This window comes from Natrix helvetica (assembly GCF_964273705.1).
Source record: "Natrix helvetica genome assembly, chromosome: 1".
Lineage (NCBI taxonomy): Eukaryota > Metazoa > Chordata > Lepidosauria > Squamata > Natricidae > Natrix > Natrix helvetica.
In genome coordinates this window covers 175,476,664-175,497,356 of record NC_138548.1, presented here as the reverse complement: position 1 = coordinate 175,497,356, position 20,693 = coordinate 175,476,664, and the positions used below count along the sequence as shown (strand labels likewise).

General features: G+C 37.5%; 1 protein-coding gene across 3 annotated transcripts in view; it reads right to left on the bottom strand.

Annotated features, from left to right (window-relative positions):
- Nucleotides 1–20,693, bottom strand: part of MYO1B (myosin IB) — a 142,006-nt gene that overhangs the window by 73,455 nt on the left and 47,858 nt on the right. For all 3 annotated transcript variants that reach the window (XM_081934991.1, XM_081934992.1, XM_081934993.1), the window contains exon 3: nt 19,622–19,737. In XM_081934991.1, the coding sequence (XP_081791117.1) occupies nt 19,622–19,737 (116 nt within the window). The remainder of the gene's footprint in view (nt 1–19,621; nt 19,738–20,693) is intronic.

Sequence of the window (20,693 nt, the reverse complement as noted above, 5' to 3'; positions counted from 1 at the left end):
GGTCAAAACCTGCTAAATACCACCTCTAGTCACAGAGTGTGTAAAACTGATGACAAATGGTGAACAATGATGAAAGGCGAAACTTTAATCCTTAATTCTTCCACCAAGCCAAGATCATGAAATTGTTCAACCCTGCTGTCATTTGAAACAGTCTTTGATTCTTACATCTGAAAAAGATATGGCAAGTATCCTTCAAACTTCTTTTGATGTACACAATAAATGAGATTTACATATCTTTGGCAAATCTTCTGAATTTTACAGAGCCAATTTTACAGAACTTTTCTTTCTTTTTTTCCCATTTTTTATTTTTTAAATAAAAACAAATAAAATCATCCTCCATTACAAAGTTGTAGAAAGTGTGTCAATTGATTACACAGAGTTTTCGTGCATCCCTTCCACCGTCATCACCTCTAATTCATATCAAATTATCTACTTTACATCACATATATTTATATATAATCGCTATCATCATACCTCATCCTTCAAATGACTATAGTTGTTTTAACTTCCCTTTATAACAAACATTCCAAAATTTAAAACAAAACCACATAGCGGCATTCCCTTATCTATTTTCAATATCATCCAATCACATTATTCCTTTATAACACATTCAAAATAAAAAATTAATTATGTTTAATAGCAAAGTTTTTAAACCTCTCCTTAATCATTGTTTACAACTTTTATCCAATTTCCCTTTTATCCTGTCAATACGAATTATTACATTATTATCATTATCAGTCATTTATTTAGCAATAGTTTGACTAAGTTAAACTACCTTTTTCCCCTTTTTTCATCATTTAAAATTTTTTACCAAATTTCCTCTTATTAAACTAATACATATATATACATTGTTATCCTTATTAATTATTTATCTAACTTTATCCATTAACACTACATTTTTAAGATAATTCTCTAATTTTAACAAAAATTTTAAACCTCTTTTTTAGTCATTGTTTACAATTTATATCCAATTTCCCCTTTTATCATGTCAATACAAATTATTACATTCATTATCAGTCATTTAGTTTGACTGTGTTTAACTTACTTTTCCCCCTTTTTTCACCATTTAAAAATTTATACCAAATTTACAAAGTTTTTAAACCTCTTTTCTTAATCATTGTTTACCATTTATATCCAATTTCCCTTTGATCCTATCAATACATATTATTACATTATCATCATTATCAGTCATTTATTTAACTATGTTTAACTTACTTTTTCCCCTTTTTTCACCATTTAAAAATTTATACCAAGTTTCCTCTCAAACCAACTTTTCTTTCTGCCATCATACCTGATTAGTATTCCAAATTCTACAAAAGGAAAGTTCCATACCAGAATACAACTACAAGCAACACACATAGCAACACTGATTCATATCTATTAGCATTAGCAGCTCATAACTAGAATGCATGTATAGGCCTTTTATTTATTTCCACATCAAGACCACTGTACCCTAAGAACACTTTTACCCTCTAATTGAATCCTAGCTTTTCAAACAAGATATACCTTCATGCAAATGTTTAACTCATGTTAACAACTCTATCAGACATAATCTAATCCCCACGCTTATCTTTCCTTCCCCTCCAGCTTTGACATTATTATTTTGAATTTGAAAAGTTAAAGAGAATATAACCAAGTATCATTATCATTTAATTTTTAATTTTCTACAGGGCAGCCTTCTGCTCTTAACATGTTATCCTTTGAAGGACAATATATTTAATAAAATTCTTAATTTATAGGTCAATTAATGTCATGTTTGGATTAAAATGGCAGAAAGTATGGTTAAAGAAAAAAACCAAGCCAATGGAAAAATAAGTTTAACTGAAAAGGAAGCAGCTACATGGCTGTACAAGGATACACTCTTTTGTCCTAATAAGCATATAGGTGGGACTATGCCAAAAGAAGTAATGTATTTAGGCTTCCCAAAAAACTTCTCCTGTGTAAATTCAGTAAATCCATGAGAAAAATTTGGTGGTCTACAGAAAAATTATTTGCATTTTTATATTGCACTAAATACAATTTATCTTTTTTAAAAATCGTATTAGTGATTTCCATTCTTTCCATTTTAGTAATTCCTTCATTCATTTCAATATACTTTAACCATATCTCCCCAAATCCAATAATATGCAACTCAGACCATCCCAACCTTGAACCTGCCCAACTGTATATTCCATCTTCCTTCTACTTGTGACCAGCTTTGTTTTCTTCCTCAAACCTGGCATACAATTCTCCACTTCAATCCTCCATGCTCACTTTACCATTCAAATGCTAGAGATCTATATTTTCTCATTAACCTGATCAGTCTCATCTCCGACTTTGATCTTAATGCTCGTTTCTCACTTAACAAAGAAGCGTTCCTTTTCTTCATTTCATTTCATTTCATTTCACTGCTATGAAATGTGGTTTACCATTAAAGACATATTAATATGAATTCCTCCTATATACATGAACACTGAATATGTGAACAAAATCCAAAACTAATCAAATTCAGAGTGGAGCCTGTCACATGTCCAGTGCTAATGGTATGTTGGGATAGCCCTACGATCTTATGGCAACTGTATCAATGTATAATCTTCATATTGTTAGCATTTATAGCTATAAACTTCAACAGCATGCCAGTCTTGTAAGCAACTACAGTATATAATTACAGAACCAACTGAATCGTTTGAATTCTTCTTATTTTAGACATTCAAACATGTGTTTCAAATTTTGTTAAGATTTCAGCAAGGCTATCCACAGCATTAAAAAAATGAAACGATCAGCTTGTTGCAAAATTGTCACATAAAAGACAAATCTATCAGTCTTTTTGCCATATCAAATCCCCCCCCCCGCGATAATATGAGGAATGTATTGTATTAAATCACTTGACATTGAACAATCATATTTTCCTTGCAAAATTTTATTTTAAAGTCTCAAATATTCGATCGGCTTTACTTGTCATCCCAATTCCTGTTTTCAAAAGCTGTGTGGCTCCTAGAAAATAGATATTCATAATTCCAACTTGTCATACTATAGAAAGGAATAAAAGTAATATGGCAAAGTTTTGAGCCAACATCACAAAAAGCATTAATTCCTATTATATAGTTTTTAAAATCTAATCTCTTTAACTACTTATCTTCATGATTTCAAATTTTAAATATTTTGAAATTATTTCCCTTCAGCAAAATATGGCTGTGCTGTTTTGCTTAATTCAGATTAAGTTAATTAAAAACCTTTCTTTTAAAATGACCTTCAGAAATGGCATTTTGTCAGTTTTTAAATTTTAGTCTACAAAAATGAACAAACGCTAGGAAAAAAAACCATTGCCTTTTATCATTTTAATATGTATTTCTTTAAATCTAACTATCTAAGGGAGCCAAACACACTGGTTAAGGTATAGTGGATAAGTGGTTAAGGTGCCAGGTTAGAAACTGGGAGTCACACCACCTCAGGGGCAGCTGGGTGATTTGGGGCCAGTCATTGTCTCTCAGCCCTAGGAAGAAGACAATGGCAAGCCGAAGTGAAGAAAACTACAGGAACTACTCCAGGCAGTCAACAATTATTCAAGGGCATAAGGTCATTGGTAAATGTCTCAAGATGGTTCAAACCAAAATTTAACATTGTGAAAAAGCCATAAATCAAATAGCGACCTTTTCCATGGATTTAATACCATGCGATAATCCATAATGTGGTTTGTTCTAGCACAGTATACCAAAATGGCTCAAACAATTTCTGGTTTTAGGACTATTATAGTTTGACGCTTGCAGTTAGCTTAATGACAGCTACCATAACTGCGTGTGGTGTGTATGGAATTGCCTGGCTCATTTCTGCTTTCTTGGTTTATTCATTATTTTTGAATGTATGTGTATTCTGCCCAAACCTCTAACAAGAAAGAATAGTTAAGAAAGGAAGGGGAAATGAGCCTAGGAATTAGCCAAGCAATGAGTAATAACTCATATGGAAACCTGACTTTGATTTGTTTCTGATCTGAATATGTGAAAACAGCAATTGTTTAAACAGCCCATTAGTTTTAACTGGAGGACTTAAAGATATCAAAATCAAAGGCACTGCTTAAAATATATTGCCCGAATATAAATCCAATTGCTAATTCATGAAGTATACCATTTAGCCAGTTCAAAGAAAGGAGTCAGATAACTGTCGTAATTTTTCACAGACAAAAAGATTATAATCTGAAGCTGAAATACGTTGCCACACTTGTGCTTAAAGGGATCTGTCACATACACAATTTTCTGTTTAATAAAGTAAATGAAAATTTACTTCAAAGCTCCAGTGCCTCTTTCAATCTAAAGTTTACATTCTGTAGGTTAAAAAATAAGACTGTTGTTTTAGCCTTTTGGTGGATTATTATTTTTTTTCGCTAGGACTATATAATATAACCTTTCCCCCAACTCCCCCCTCCCACTTTATAGACTCTTCATTAAGCAACCAATTGTGTGATCTGTTCTGGCTGCTTACCCACAAGCATGTGGCACATCTTTCGTGTTCAATGCCCCCACCATCTGGAACACTGTCAGCGGCTCTAAGCCTAATTGACTCATATCTCTTTACAAATTCCACATTAATTAATGTACATGCTTATAATACTAAAAGAAGGCCAACTTTTATTGCTGAAAACTAGGAGGAAGAGAATCAACTATCGTCATTCATTTTCTCTTTCGGACTACCCCATCTCATAAAAGAGATTTACATTTTGTGCACATACAGCAAAAATAAGGCAACATTTTGCTCTTGTAGGAATTAGTAATTTTCAACCACAATCTTCAATATCTGGAAATGTTTCCTTCTTAATCAACCATATCTTTTTTTTAAATGAAGAACTTGAGATTTCAACCTTTTTTAAAAGATGTGAAGATAGGAAAAGAATAAAAAAAAGAATTGAATTTAAATAAAAAATTAAATTTAAATATATCCAAAATATAACTTGTTTTTTTAATAAAAACCTTCATAAACATATAAATAGAATAGGAGAGTAACATTGACATTAATTTTACTGTATTAGCTAACTACTTTACAATTATGTAATTCCAGTTGATGAATTGGAAACTGCTCTAAAAAGTTAAGATTTTTTTTTTAAAAAAATGCTCAAAACTCAATTACAAAGTTTTAAAATAAAACTGTAACAGAGAATGTTTTACATGCTGCTTTTTCTCCTAAAACAACCATGGCTAGGTTAAGCATGTCAAGGGCCCCTTTTAAAGCTTAAAGATCTATATCCACAAAGTCAAAGTTAAAAACTGAAATGGACTAAGTAGTATGAACAAGATTTTTTTTTAAAAAAATCAAATAATGAAAAGTACAAATCATCACAGCACAGAGCACAGGTCTTGAATAAAAGGATCCTACATAATTACTTCTAATTTAGAATTGTTATGCAAGGTCATTCTTTTCATAAGCTTCTACTGCCTCTCCAAAAGTGAAGGAGAGGTGCCCATCTTCCAGCATAATGAAGATTAGCTTACTCCATCACTTTGCTGACTATTTTCTCCCCTAATGCTTCTTTTGCAATTCAATCTGCTCACTATTTCTATATAGAATAAGTCTCAGGTTGTACAAGCACAAAGGGTAGTAGCAGCCACAAAGTCAGATTACAGGTATTGTCAAAATAAGGCTGCATACCTGAAATTGTTTATCTGCACTTACTTCTTACATTCCCCTTAGCAGGCTAAAACTAATTCTTCAAACTCCTTAGACTATAACATTTAATTAGATTTATATTAAAAAAGCTTTTGCGATGACCTTTAATGTGCCTAGAGGTATTTTAAAAACACCATGAAAACCATGAGTCAACAATATAAAACTAATAAATACATTGTTGATTTGTGATGAACTCAAATACATAGTACATTTCTTCACATGCTGAAAGCTTTGCCTCTTGCTCATTCTGATTCTTTTTCAATAGACATTTTTCCCCCACAGAACTTGCACTTATGGCCTTTACAAGCAGCGGTGGGTTTCACATTTTGTTACCACTGGTTCACCACCCGCGTACCCACCCACTTGTTTCGCGTATGTGCTCACCCCTTCAACGCATGCACCCAGCCTTCCATGCATGCGCTGTCTTGCACGTGCCTTCCACGTATGCGCCTGACCTCAAAAATGTGCCTAAATAGGACGGCATAGAACCAGGGTGGTTCTACCCGCAATTTCTGCTACTAGGCGAACCGGTCTGAATCAGCTGAATATCACCTCTGTTTACAAGCTCATAAACCCTATCTTGTCATACTCTATACTGGATGTACACGGTATAACACGTTATGACTACTGCAGCTCTCAGCCTTAAAATAACTGTTTGAAGGCAAGACTTATGCAGAGTGACCTCTGAGAATGGAAGCAACTTTAACATCTTTGTTAGCAAGCACTTAACCACAAAGAAAGGCAGCTGGAGCATTCACTTTAAGCATCTTAAAAGTAGCATATTCTATCTTCTACATCAGGGATGCCAAACTGGTGGCCCATGGGCTGGATGCGTCACGTACAGGTCACACCCACCCCAGCTCCGCGAATGGGAAAACCATCACAAAACATCACGTGACAACAATATGACGCGGCGAGTTTGACACCTGTGTTCTACATCAAACTTCCCCAACCAGATTTCCTCCAGATGTGTGACATCCATACCCATTTTCAGCTGGTCTTGTCATTAATTGATTAGCAATGACAAGTTTCTAACTGTTGTGTTCCCAAACAAATCAAAGGATTCATAGAATAAAAGATTTTTTTTTTTTAAAAAGCATGTAATTGTGTTTCACATTCTAAATTTCTCAGTCGTATGACTGGGTTGCTAACATAGTAAATAAAAATAAAAAATGGATCAAAGTATAAAATGTATGTATGTATGTATGTATGTATGTATGTATGTATGTATGTATGTGTGTTACAGCCCCTGGTATGCCCAAATACACAAATACAAATACAAGTACATATACATATATATATGCTGGTTTTGTTGTATTTGGGTCTTTTCCAGCGTAAGATTGAGATTGTCTTGGCAACGTTTCGGCAAGATCTCACTTGCCATCTTCAGGCTGCTGTCGGCTAGGCTTAAAATGCAAACGGAGCTGCCGTCTTTCTGTAAATCTTGGTGGGAGGGGATGGGGTGCTGGCTTTGTTTCAGTAAGTGGAATGATTGGTTGTGTGGTTGTATCATGATTGGTAGATTGGTGCTGATTGGTGCTGGCTGTGTGTGCATTGTTGTTTTGTATTGTAACGGCCTGGGTGGTGGGTGGTGTTCGTTTGTTGACTAGGGCTGGTTTCCAGATGTTTGGTAGGCGGGAGGTATCATCACGTATATTCATGTTGTGGGGGTGTTTCTCTATTTCGATGGCTTCCATAATTATTCTCTTGTTGTATATACACATACATACATGTGTATATACACATACATACATACATACATACATACACACCCACACATACACTAGCTGTACCCAGCCACGCGTTGCTGTGGCCCAGTCTGGTTAAATGGAAAAGAAAGAAAAGAGAAAGCGCAAGTTTCTAATATGTTTAATTTCACAATGCTTGTGGGTATACAATATTTTTTGCTGTTCCATTGTCTGTGCAGATATAGAAATTGTCTGGTTTGCCGACTCTAGAACATGCAACATATAATTGTCCATGTGAGAAACAATTTTCAATTGCTGGAAAGACGTTGGACTGGGCACATTTACCAAAAGCATGTGAAGACAGAAACATTCCCAGGATGGTTCCCTCCGGGCAGGGCCATGCCGTTACCAGCAGCAGCAAGGTTCGTGAGGGTCGTGCCCACCTGGCAGGCCCTGCTACTCGCTGCACCGGCCACGGCTCCCCCGGCAGAGGCATGGAAGTGAGCCACGGTGGCCCCTGCAAGAGCCGCCATGGAGGACGCTCCCACAGGCCCTGGCCTAGCACTCTCCAAGCTCCCCGCGATGGGCAGCCTCTGGAAAGACAGGCTGCATGGGGCCCCTCCAGACCCCAGCATGGGAGGGACGCTGGGGGCGTCTCCCGTGGGCGTAGCGAATAAATATATATATCTATATAAATGAAAATGTAATGTTTGTTTGTTCAAAATCTCAAATCTCCGAAAGTTCTTCACCGATTGCTTTGAAATTTTGACACAACGTTGCATTCAAATACGGGCATGTTTTTATATACGTATATTATATAGATGTCACACCTGTGACAGGTAAAAACATGCTTTTCTCTTGTCTTCTCCCGCCGGGCCTTTGCTGTCTGAGGCGGGGTGGCGCCTGCACCATCCCTCGGCCGCCTCCCCCCACCCTTAAGCCAGCCTCCCTCTGCCCAGCCCAGCGGAGCTCCAAAGGAGGTGGAGGGGGAGCATCTCCTCAGCCCGGCCGGCCGCACGCGCTCTCCACCACCACCTCACAGAAAGCCAGCTATGGCCTCGCCAAGGCGGCTCTGATGGGGGTTGGCAGAGGCAGTGTCAGCCTGAGGCGCAGTGGGGCTGGGGCGCCCGCTGGGTGCCTCCTGAGGCGGCAGCTGCAGTGGCGGCGGCATCTCTGGATGGGGCCACGGCTGGCAGGGGCTGCTTCGCATCCTTCCTCCTCCTCCTCCTCAGGGGACGCCGGCTGCCTCCTCTCACCGCCGCCGCTGAGGGAAGCTGGGTCGGGGGCGGCGGCCACCTTCTCCTCCTCTCCTCCTCAGCTCGGCTGGGCCGGCAGCAGCAGCCGCAGCAGCCTGACTCAGCGGCAGAGGCACGGGAGAGGAAGAAGATGGTGCAGCCTGCGATGCTGCCTCGGCGGGCTGGCAGCAACAGCAGCAGCACCGGCTTGGAGGACTTCCTACACGACCTGCTGGCCCAGCCAATGTCGCTTCCCCCGGCCTCCGATGCCGCCTCCATCACGGTCTCCTCCTGCCCTCCTGGGGCATCTCTGCCGCAGAGCCTGGTGCTGCTCTCGCAGGGAGGAGGAGGCGTCGGGCGTCGGGGATCCGGCAGGTGCCCAGTTGAAGAAGAGCAGCTTCCAGATCACCAGCGTGACCCCAGCGCAGATCTCGGCCAGTCCCAGCTCCAACAACAGCATCGCCGAAGACACGGAGAGCTACGACGACCTGGACAAGTCGCACACCAAGGACTTCTCCTCCGAGATCCTGGACGCCTCGCTGTCCCGGGCCACTGACTTGGGGGAACCCAAGCACAGGTCCTCCGAGGAGACGCTCAACAACTTCCACGAGGCCGACAGCCCCGACGCCATCTCCCTCAACCAGCCTTGCCTGGCCCAGCAGCCTCGAGGCCTGCAGCACCCACCCGCTGGGGTCTGGAGGGGCCCCATCCAGCCTGTCCTTCTGGAGGCTGCAGGGAGCTTGGAGGGCACCAGGCCGGGGCCTGCGGGAGCGTCCTCCATGGTGGCTCTTGCAGGGGCCACTGTGGCTCACTTCCATGCCTCTGCCAGGGGAGCCATGGTCGGTACAGCGAGTGGCAGGGCCCGCCAAGTGGGCAAGACCCTCATGAACCTTGCCGCTGCTGGTAATGGCATGGCCCTGCCCGGAGGGAACCACCCTGGGAATGTTTCTTTCTTCGCATGCTTTTGGTAAATGTGCCCGGTCCAACGTCTTTCCAGCAATTGAAAATTGTTTCTCACATGGACAATTATATGTTGCATGTTCTAGAGTCGGCAAACCAGACAATCTCTATATCTGCACAGACAATGGAACAACAAAAAATATTGTATACCCACAAGCATTGTGAAATTAAACATATTAGAAACTTGCGCTTACTCTTTTCTTTCTTTTCCATTTAACCAGACTGGGCCACAGCAATGCGTGGCAGGGTACAGCTATATACATCCCAGTAAGGGTATGGCTAGCTGATGAGAGCTAAATAGCTTGAAATAGATCTATACTAGTCTCCCTTTATTTATTTATCAGCACAAATATAAAAAGGCAACATTAAAAATAAAAATATGGTTTTCTGCCTGGATGGTCCTCTGTAATGAGCTGAAGGACAGAAAGGGGGAGTAGTGAGCTCCCTCCCATATTTGGGCATACCAGGGTTTGTAACATAAATACATACCTATTTCCCTGGCCTAGCTAATAAGGAAGAGGGCCTGTGGCTTAGTGGCAATTACATCGGCCTAATATGCAATACAGCTCTGGTTCGATTCCCAGTAAGGGTATGGCTAGCTGATGAGAGCTAAATAGCTTGAAATAGATCTATACTGGTCTCCCTTTATTTATTTATCAGCACAAATACAACACTATTTGTGTGTGTATGTTTGTTTGATACTTTCCATTTTACACACACACACACAGACACACACACACACACACAAACATTATATATCAGAACACAGCAGTTACCTGAAGAAATAACCTAGTATCATTTATAGCTAAAGAGATCTGCCTGAAACATTGGGGAGGGGAGGGAGGAAAGAGAGACAGAATTTTAAAGTTTGTTTGAACATGGGATCCATATGGCTCCCCAGAAGATGCTGTTACAAAGGGCAAGTGCAATCACAGAAGGATGGGGGGAACTGCTCTATGGATTTCTTGCTATTTCACTTATTGTTTCTTTAATTTACGGCAAAATGCACTTAATGCAGCAGATGGATACCACTTCTATGCTTTCTCCTTTAAAAAGGAGAGGATAATTAAGATTTAAGGCAACATAAATGGCCCATTTTCACTGAAAGGAATTGACAGCTGTACTTAATTGCAGTTAGGGACCTCAAAAACTAATAGACATTAGGGTTAATTAGCATAAGGGAAGAAGAATGATCAGTGTGCTAGCAAAAGATTTCAATTTGCCTTTACATGATAAATACAGAGGATATTTATCTAAGTGGTGTATTGTTTATTTCTAGATATTTTAACCCTTTTGGGTTGGCTCCTTTTTCATTTTTAACTTCCTACAATTGACTGAATTCATCTATAAATCCATGGCACCGAAAGTATTAGAAAATGGATTTTGAAAAATCTTCCTCAACTTGATATCCCCCATAAGTGTTAGATTTCTGTCCCCATGTATCAGTTATGTCAACTGACAAATTATGGGAGTTGAAACTCAATATCTTGGGGAGAACTAGGTTTAGGAATGTAAATGTAAAAGAGGCTTAACTTGAATGTAGTCCAGATTTCAAAAAATAATAAAAAAAAACTCTTCTTCCTTACAAAATGTGGAAACAACTCATAGTTCGTTTCTTAAGACAACAGGAGCTTCAATTCTTTATTAACTGCCTGAAACTATACTACATAGAAATTTACCTGAATGGGCACCAGAGAAAATGTGTGATTATGCCCATCAGAATTACTTGAACATTCTGTGTAAAGTCTGACCAACACTGTAAAAACTCTATAATGGGGGTTGTCAATCATACAAACACCATAAAATTGCACTTTTCCTGGAAACATCTGGAACATCCAGCTACTGGATGAAATCAATTTTCTGCTGAATTAGCGGACTAATCTTTAATAAAACTTTTTTTTCAGGATTTAAATTATTAGTCTAGTTACTGACGGAAAGTCTGAATCCCAAAGAAATAGATGGGAAAGTTTTATTTTTTTATAATATTTTTTATTAAATATTTTGATCTTTAAAAACAATAGGGAAGACACAGCAAAGAAAAAAAAACAATAGGACAAAACAAAACACAGAACATACATAACAATATACAATAATTTTACAGCTTTCTCTATCGGCTTTCCTTCTTAGCTTTTATAAGTCTCCCTTCTGCATTGCCTTCCTCTCACTATAACCTTGTCCTATGATTTAACAAACATAGTATTAACACTTATAATAGTATTCATTATTTATATCCATATATTTCTATTCTCTATTTTCTGTCTTGGCTTGTTTTCTAGCCACTTGTACGTTTTATTCCATACTTTATAGAAGTCCGATTCTTCTCTTTCTTTTAGTTCTATTGTCACTTTATCCATTTCTGTGCATTCGAGTATTTTCCTGGTTGTAGTTTCATCTGAGAGTGTATTGATTTTTTTCCAGTTTTGTGCGAAGGCAATCCTGGCTGCAGTGAGTATGTGTATGATTATGTATTGAGATTGTTTGTCCATTTTTTGATCCAGCAGTCCTAATAAGAATGTTTCTGGTTTGAGTTCTATTTTTCGCTCAGTAATTTCTTCTAACCACTTCCGAATTTTGCACCAGTACTTCCTTGTGATGGGGCACGCCCACCACAAGTGATAGAATGTTCCAGGCTTGTAGTTGCATCTCCAACACTTAGGGGATAAATTTGGGTACATTTTGGCCAATCTCGCTGGAAGCAAATGCCATCTATAAAACATTTTATAGAGATTTTCTTTGTAAACTACTGCCGTCGTAAATTTATAATTTCTTTCCCAGAGTTTATCTCATTTTTCTAACTCTATATTATGGCCAAAATTTCTTCCCCAGCTAATCATTGTCTCCTTTACCGTCTCTTCCTCCATTTTGTATTTTAAAAGAAAATTATATAATCTAGTGATTATTTTTCCTCCCGTTCCTAGTAATATTTTAGCTAATTCCACTTGTGTCTCATATATTCTGTATTGTTCCCGGTCTTTTTTAAATCTTGCTTTAATTTGTAGGTAGGGCCACCATTCCATATTTATTCCCTGTGCTTTCAGATCTTGTACTGATTTCAGTTCTCCTTTTTCATCTAAGAGGTCTGCATATCTTACTATTTTACTAAGGTCTATAGTATATGGATATGTCATTGCTTCCATGGTTGATAACCAGCTTGGGATTTTCAGGTAATGTTTTTTTCCCCCCAGACCCTAAACAGAGCATCCCTTACTATATGTCTCTGAAAGTAGGAATGGGATTTAGTCTTTCCCTCCCAGAGGAAGCCGTGCCAGCCTAGTTGGAGATTGTGCCCTTCTAGCATAAGGATTCTTTTATTTTTTAATTGGATCCAGTCTTTTAACCATGTTAGGGCTGCCGCCTGGTAATATAGCTCCCAATCTGGGAGTCCAAAGCCGCCTCTGTTTCTACTACCTTGTATAAGTTTGTATTTAATACGCAGTTTTTTCCCTGACCAAATAAATTTGGATACCATTTTATTTAGTTGTTCGGAAAAAAAATTATCTAATTTAATTGGTAGTGTTTGAAAAAGATAGAATAATTTGGGTAGTATATTCATTTTGATTGTTGACAGTCTGCCAATTAGTGATATCTGTAGTTTAGTCCAATTGTCCAAATCTTTTGTATCTGTCGTAGCAGTTTATTGTAATTATCTTCTTTTATTGTGATACATTTTGCCGATAGCCATATTCCCAAATATTTAATTTTCTTGGCCCTTAAAATTCCCAGTTTCTCCTCCAGTTTTTTTGTTTTGTCTTTTGGTTAAATTCTTAGTTAATATTTTAGTTTTCTCTTTATTTATTTTAAGCCCTGCCACTTTACCGAATTGGTTTATACCCTGTAATAATTTTAATCCAGTTTCTAGGGGTTCCTCTATGATAAATGCAAGATCGTCTGCAAAGGCCTGCACTTTATATTCCTGTGTTCTAATTTACAGTCCCTTATTTTGCCTGATTTGTGATATCAATATCTCTAATGAGAGGATAAATAACTGGGGGGATAGCGGGCATCCCTGTCTTACCCCTTTGGTTATGCTGAAGTCTTCTATTGCTTCCCCGTTTAGTATTCTTTTTGCCCTCTGACTTGAATATATTGCTCTAATCATCCCGATGAATTTCTCTCCGAAGTTCATTACTGCTAATTGATTTATAAGAAAATCCCAATTCAGGTTATCAAATGCTTTTTGTGCATCAATAAATATCTATGCTGCTTGTTTTCCTGGATGTATCTCGTAGTATTCTAATATGTCCGTTATTGTTCGTATATTGTTTTTTATGTGTCTGTTGGGTAAAAATCCATTTTGGTCTGGATGTATGATTCCGTTTAATATATTTTTAATTCTTTCCGCCATTATTGTCATAAATATTTTATAATCAGCATTTAGCAGCGAGATTGGCCTATAATTTTGGATCTTTTGTTTTTCAGCGTTGTCTTTGGGAATTAGTGTTATTAGTGCCTCCATCCAGGATTTTGGTGTCTTAGCTTGTTCTAATACTTCATTGTACATTTCTAATAATATCTTCTCTAATGATTTTTGCAATTCTTTATAAAATTCTGCTGGAATTCCGTCTGGGCCCGGAGTTTTATTATTTTTTTGTTTTTGAATTGCCCTTTTTAATTCTAGCCTCTTTATTTTCTCATTTAATGTTTCTTTTATTGTTTCCGGTAGGGTTGGGAGATTCCTCCTCTGGAGATATCTTTTAATATCCTCCTCTTTTATTTCCTCTTGGCAGTACAATGCTTGGAAGTATCTTACTGCTATACTTTTTTTCCCTTCCTTTTGGTGGTGTATCACTCTTTTCATCCTCTAGTTGCTGTATTAATTTTTTTTCTTTCTCTTTTTTTAGTTTATAGGCTAGCCATCTCCCCGGTTTATTAGCATTTTCAAAATAATTTTGCCTACTTGATCTAATTTTCTTGGCCACTTCTTCTTGTGTAATTAAATTTAATCTATGTTTAATTATTTCTTTTTCTTCCTTGGCTTATTTGTTTTGAGGTTCTTTCTGGAGTTTATATTCTAATTTGTCCAGTTTCTGATGGAAAAGTTTTAACCAACATTGTTTTGGGCATAGATAAGTCAACTGTTGGTGCTAACCAACCAGAAAAATACAGGGTTTTTTGCTTTGAAGCCAGAAGAGCAACAATACTTTGCTCAGATTTTCCTAAGTTGTGGAACTTTTGATAAATGGAAAATTTTTGTGCTGAACCTTTTCTAGAGACTATAGTTAGACCTCAACTTATGATCATTCATTCAGCAACCATTTGAAGTTATGATGGCACTGAACAAAGGGATTTACGACCTGAAATTAGAGCCATTGAAATGCCTGATGGTCACCCAATCAAAATTTGAGCTTTTGGCAAGCTATACTTCTGATTTCAGGGGCACTGCAACTCCCCTACCTTCCTCCCATCTATGCTCTTTTTGCCCTCCTGGTACCCTAAGCTCTTCAACCTCAGCTGACCTTCACTGCCATCTCCTTCTCACTCTGCTGATGAGGCATTCCTGACCTGGCTGCTGAATCCTATGTACTGTGGGGGGAGGGAAGCTATTTAAAGGGGACAGACTGCCCCAAATCTTCCTTTTGCTGTGCTTCTGGCCTGTATGGGGCTACCTTTGTGCTGCAAAAAAGGGAAAAGGATGGAAAACAGCCTCTTTTTCCTCATTTTCTTCCAGTACAAAGCCAGGCCCACACTTGTTATAACAACTACATTGTTTTCCTCAGAATGTAAGAAAGAAACTTCCTCGGTATATGTTATACGTACAAAGACCACAGGATAAGTTTAAATATGAAAACGTCATACTTAAGTAAAACCTTTCTGATTTCTTTTGATTTAAAGTTCTCCATTTTTTTTTCTCAAGTAGCTTAACATTCCACTGCTCCATCAAATGGATTCAAATTCTTATTCTACAAATTATGCCATATACTTAGTCGTTTGATTTTGCTCTGGGCAAGTTTATTATTTAAATTAAGTACATTCTAACATCAGTGTCCAGATATACTTCCCAAATGTGCTTCTGGGGATTGAAGGGTGAGGGAGAGAAGAAAAAAGCTTACTCACACAATGTTAGTTGGAATGCAGACATCCACGATATAAAACAGCTTACATAGAGAAAGCAAACAAAAAGGCATACAATTCTAGCATTGTACTCACTGTACAAAGTAAAGTTAGGGAGGAAGAATGCAAGGCCCACATACAAGATGAAGGATTCATGGCTTAGAAGTGCTATACTGGGGAAGGATGTTGATACCACTTATTGAGAACATGTTAACATGAATCAGTTGTGTGAGACAGCTGCCGGAAGGGCTAATGCTCTTCTGGACAGAATTAGAAAAAGCCCAGGATCAAAGGGATGTGAAACTATTATTTCTTGGCACTGGCAAGATGACATCTTGAATGATATATGTAATTCTGGGCACCACATTTCCTGAGGAATATTGATACAAAGAATATTCAGACCCCTTACAAAGACAATATAGGGACTGGAGGACATGTTCTGGGAGGCTCAAATAACCTGGGAAGTTCAATCTGGAGAAAAGAGGGCTCAGCTGAGACACTATATCAGTGTTTAGGTATATGAGAAAGCTGCCATGGGGAACCATATTCCACTGCCATAGAAATGAGGACTAAAAAAATATACATCACAGCTATCTAGATCTGATTTAAAGACAAAGAAAAGAAAACCTATATAACAGTGGAAGAGTCAACGGATGGAGGTTGTGGGTTCCCATCTCAAGAGCTTTTTAAGAAAAGCTGGAGTGCCAGCCCTAAAGCAGGGTTTGACTGGTTTCCCTGCATACCAGATGTTTCGATTAATGATCCTTGTGGCCCCTTCCAATTTCAGAATTCCATCTCTTTGTCAACCTTCAATTTAATATTTCTCTAAGAACTATAAAGTATTTTTTTAAAGAAAAGAATTTATTTTTAGACAGCCTCCCTTTTTCCCTATCCATCAGCTTTTTGGTTTTGCACTGGTCATGGAGGAAGAGACGTTATTCCTCATTTCTTTCCATTGTCTTTCAGCCTACTTATTAAAATGTAGTTATTTTTACCATCCTGTTCCATGGGTAATTTCCTCTTTTTCCGTGCTATCCATGGCAGAAGTCAGTACAAAAATGCAAGTCCTGCATTCTTTAATTCAATATATTTTACACTTCTTATGCCCTATGGTTGAGGACAGGTAGGAGCTAGACACTATGTTGAGAAAGATTACAATTAGTGTTTAGCTTTACGAGACCGCCTTAAACCCCACTGAAACTATCAGCTTATTATATTCATGAATTCTAACGGGATTTAGGAGCATAAATTTCTTGACTCACATCATAATGCCTTTCATTATCAGTCACAAGCACTGGCACTATTGTATGAAAATTATTTTGAAAAAAATACTTTTTTTCTCACATTACACTCATCCTGAACTCAGAGAGGTGCTTTGGATGAAAGGCTGAGTTATCTAGCATGCAAAGATCACTCCGAGCTTATGGATTCCCCTTCCTCTGGAGTTTTCTTGGACCCTCTCCTCTCTTATGCCAAGCTTTTAATACAGCTTATGTTAGCTTTAATTTATATTAAGCCTTTTAAAACCTTTTGTCTTCTGTTTTACTAACTGTTAGCAACTTGAACAGCTGTTTAAGAAAAAAGGTAGGCTACCGAAATGAATGAAAGAAAAAAAATAAAGGCTTAGATACTAAGTAGTTTAAGAGAAAGGCAGCTTATCCAGAAGACCTTTCCCATGATTATGATTCCTACCTCTCCATCTGTCATATATGCCCATAAAAGGCCTCTTCCTGAAATTCACAATGAGGTGGACAGTTGCTAAAAAAGAAGGGGAGAGGGGCTGCCCCAAATATGGAGAGTCAGCACAGAAACTTCCTTCCACTCGTGCAACTTAACAACTATAACTTTCCTTATATTAAGCTACAATTTCAAGCTACTTGCAGCAAAACATCTTTTTACAGTAGTTTAAGTGTGTATACATATACATACATACATACATACATATATATATATATATATATATATATATATATATATATATATATATATATATATATATACATATACATATACATATACATATACATATATATATATATATATACATATGCTATATTTGTAAGATATATATAGATATCTTTCTATAATTGAATTATAATTGCAACTTAAAGTTTCCTTATATTATATTAACAATCTCAAGCTACTTGCAGCAAAGCATCTCTTTTTACAGCATATACACTATATACTGTGTGTGTGTGTATGTGTGTGTGTATATATAAATAGTATAAATAATTTGAATTATAATTACTGCATAACCAAGAGCCACATTAGTCTAGAAACCAGGAGATGGGGAGTTCTAGTCCTATCTTTGGCATGAAAGCCAGCTGGGTGACTTTGGCCAAGTCATTCTCTTTCAGCTCATGACATCAGCCTTGGCAGACAAGCTGGTGGGTCAATTCCTGTCACAACCAATGGATCGACACTCGGTTGATTTGGAAAAGTGGACCCCATACTTGTGGGGAAAATGCTTTCAAATAATTTAGAAGAGTGACCAAGGGATTACTAAAGGAAAAGAAAAAAGGGAGATAGAAGAGGAGGTCATTATAAATAGAGGAAGCAACTAAAATGTGATAGGAAGAAAGGAGAAATGGGAGTTTACAGACTCATTCTTTCCTAAAAAAGAATTATTTGTAGAAACAAACGTTCCTTTGTTAATTTTGTACATGGTAGAAAATATTGGTTCTATACAACTAAATCTGAATCCCTATTCATTCAGCTATGTTCAGAGCTGCAGTCCTAAAAGAGAATAGGTCATGTCTTATATCATATTTATATAGAAGAATTGAAAAGGTTTCACAAACTTTTAAGCTTCATTGTAATATACAGTTAGTTAACTTTGCTTATAGCCAGTGTTCCAGTGACTTGTAAGAAGTAAAAATCTTCTGCTTTGAGAGCAATTATTTGCAAACTGTACCATCTAGATATGAACCAGAAAGAGGCTTGGAACTCCATTCATGTAGACAGGGAAATTATTGTTGTTAACTTCCTCTTCAGCTGCAGCTGTCTGCATAATCTATCATAGTATTTCCAGGAGCAGAATATATATATATACAAGGAAGTAGTGGGGATGTAGTAGGAAAGCTCTATTCTGTAAATGTGACAGAAGGAAATCCATACATTTAAGCCAACATTTGGAAATCAGATCCAGCATCTTTATTTCGGTGAGAGACAAGTATAGAATAAAACTCAGTAGTTTAAAATAGAGTACTATAAACATACATACTCACTTCTATATGAGATAGAAGAATTTAGTTACATTTAGAATAACAGAGTCATGAATTTCTGAAAGTGCTAATTGTAAGTAAAATTGATCAGTGTGACTAGGAAATTTATTTAAAATGTGGGTTTATCAACTCTCACTCTGTACTAACATAAATGGGCAATATAATAAAATGTGTTTAGCAATTTAGTCGTCTCAATTATTATTTTGCCATTTGGGCAAAACCTTAGCTCAAATGGATATCTTTGTATTTCTCCACACAAGTCCTAAAACTACATAAAGAGAACAAGAGGGTCAACAACATTATATTTGTTTATTCATTTATTGAAGAAAATTATCTAAAGCTACATATTTGTGTCTACCTGCCCAGTTCTACTCCATGCTACTTGCTGGATATGAAACTATGGTCACTGTAAGAGTACTGTGTTGTTCAAGAGTTACATAGAATAAAATAATAATGAAAAAATATGAAGGAAATGAACCACAAAGGCATGCAAAATATGCCCAATATTGGTCTTTTTACCTGGAGAGATTAGGTGATAGTATTAGTGGCCTATGAAAAAATCTGCTATATAATTCAATTCTGGTCTAAGATATTACTAGAAAATAACTTTCTTCAACTAAAAAAACACATTCTAAAACTTTAATTGAATAAATATCCAGATTTCCTCCCTTGGGGGAGAAACAAGCTGCAGATACACCATATCCTAAGTACTAATCAAAGGCACAATAGATCAAACACATTCTCCTTCTTACAGGAAACAGCTGTTTCTATCTATAACCTATGTTGTTTAAAGTACAGGATGGATGGAAAGCTTCAGCCTTATACTTACATGTGAGGCCTGAGTTCATAGAAATTTCTGTTTCTGTATTCTTCTACTTTGTCTGCTGAATAAATTGGAAGCAATCTATATGGATTTATCGATATCACCACACTCCCGATATAAGTCTGTAACAGAATAAGAAAGTACTTTTAGTAGGTGATATTGCAAAGATTCCTACAAAATATATTATCAACTGCTAACTTATATGGTTTACACCAGGGGTGTCCAAACTTGGGAACTTTAAGACTTGTGGACTTCAACTCTCAGAATTCCCCAGCCAGCATGGCTGGCTGGGGAATTCTGGGAGTTGAAGTCCACAAGTCTTAAAGTTCCCAAGTTTGGACACCTCTGGTTTACACTGTCAAACGTAAATGTTTCAATAAGTTTAATTCTAGAGTTAAATATCTCTCACAATGATTGGAAGTTTTAACCATTCTGTTAAAATCTATAGATTAAGTTCAGATTAAATTAAACCAACAGCCAATTTTGTCTAGTAATTGGGGTATAGGACTAGAAATCAAGAGACTATCAGTGCTACATTCCCATTAGGCAAAAAAAGGTGGCTGAATATCCTTGAGCCATTCATTTTCTCTCAGTCCAACACATCTTACAGGATGAGTATTATGTAACCTATCTTGAGTTAATACCAATAGTAACAGCCACCTTTGGGCAAACCCAAAACATGTGGAGCACCATTTGAAAGCAAATCACGATCAGTCAATTGCAAAAGGCAGCTTTACTTGAAATAGTTTACATCTTGCAACGATACCTTTAAGATCATTAAACAACATTTGCCTATCCTAAAATCTTGGGAATTGCCAATCCCAGTTCTTGGTAAGGACTCCATAGGTGGCTAAAAATATCAAATACAGTCTGAACATTCAGCTGACTGTGCGATAAATCATCATCATCATCATCATCATCATCATCATAAGCCGTGGTGGTGTAGTACTTAGAATGCAGGACTGCTGACTGCTGGCTGCCAGCAGTTTGGCAGTTCGAGTCTCATTGGCTCAAAGTTGACTCAACCGTCCATCCTTCCGAGGTCGGTAAAATGAGGACCCAGATTGTTGGAGACAAT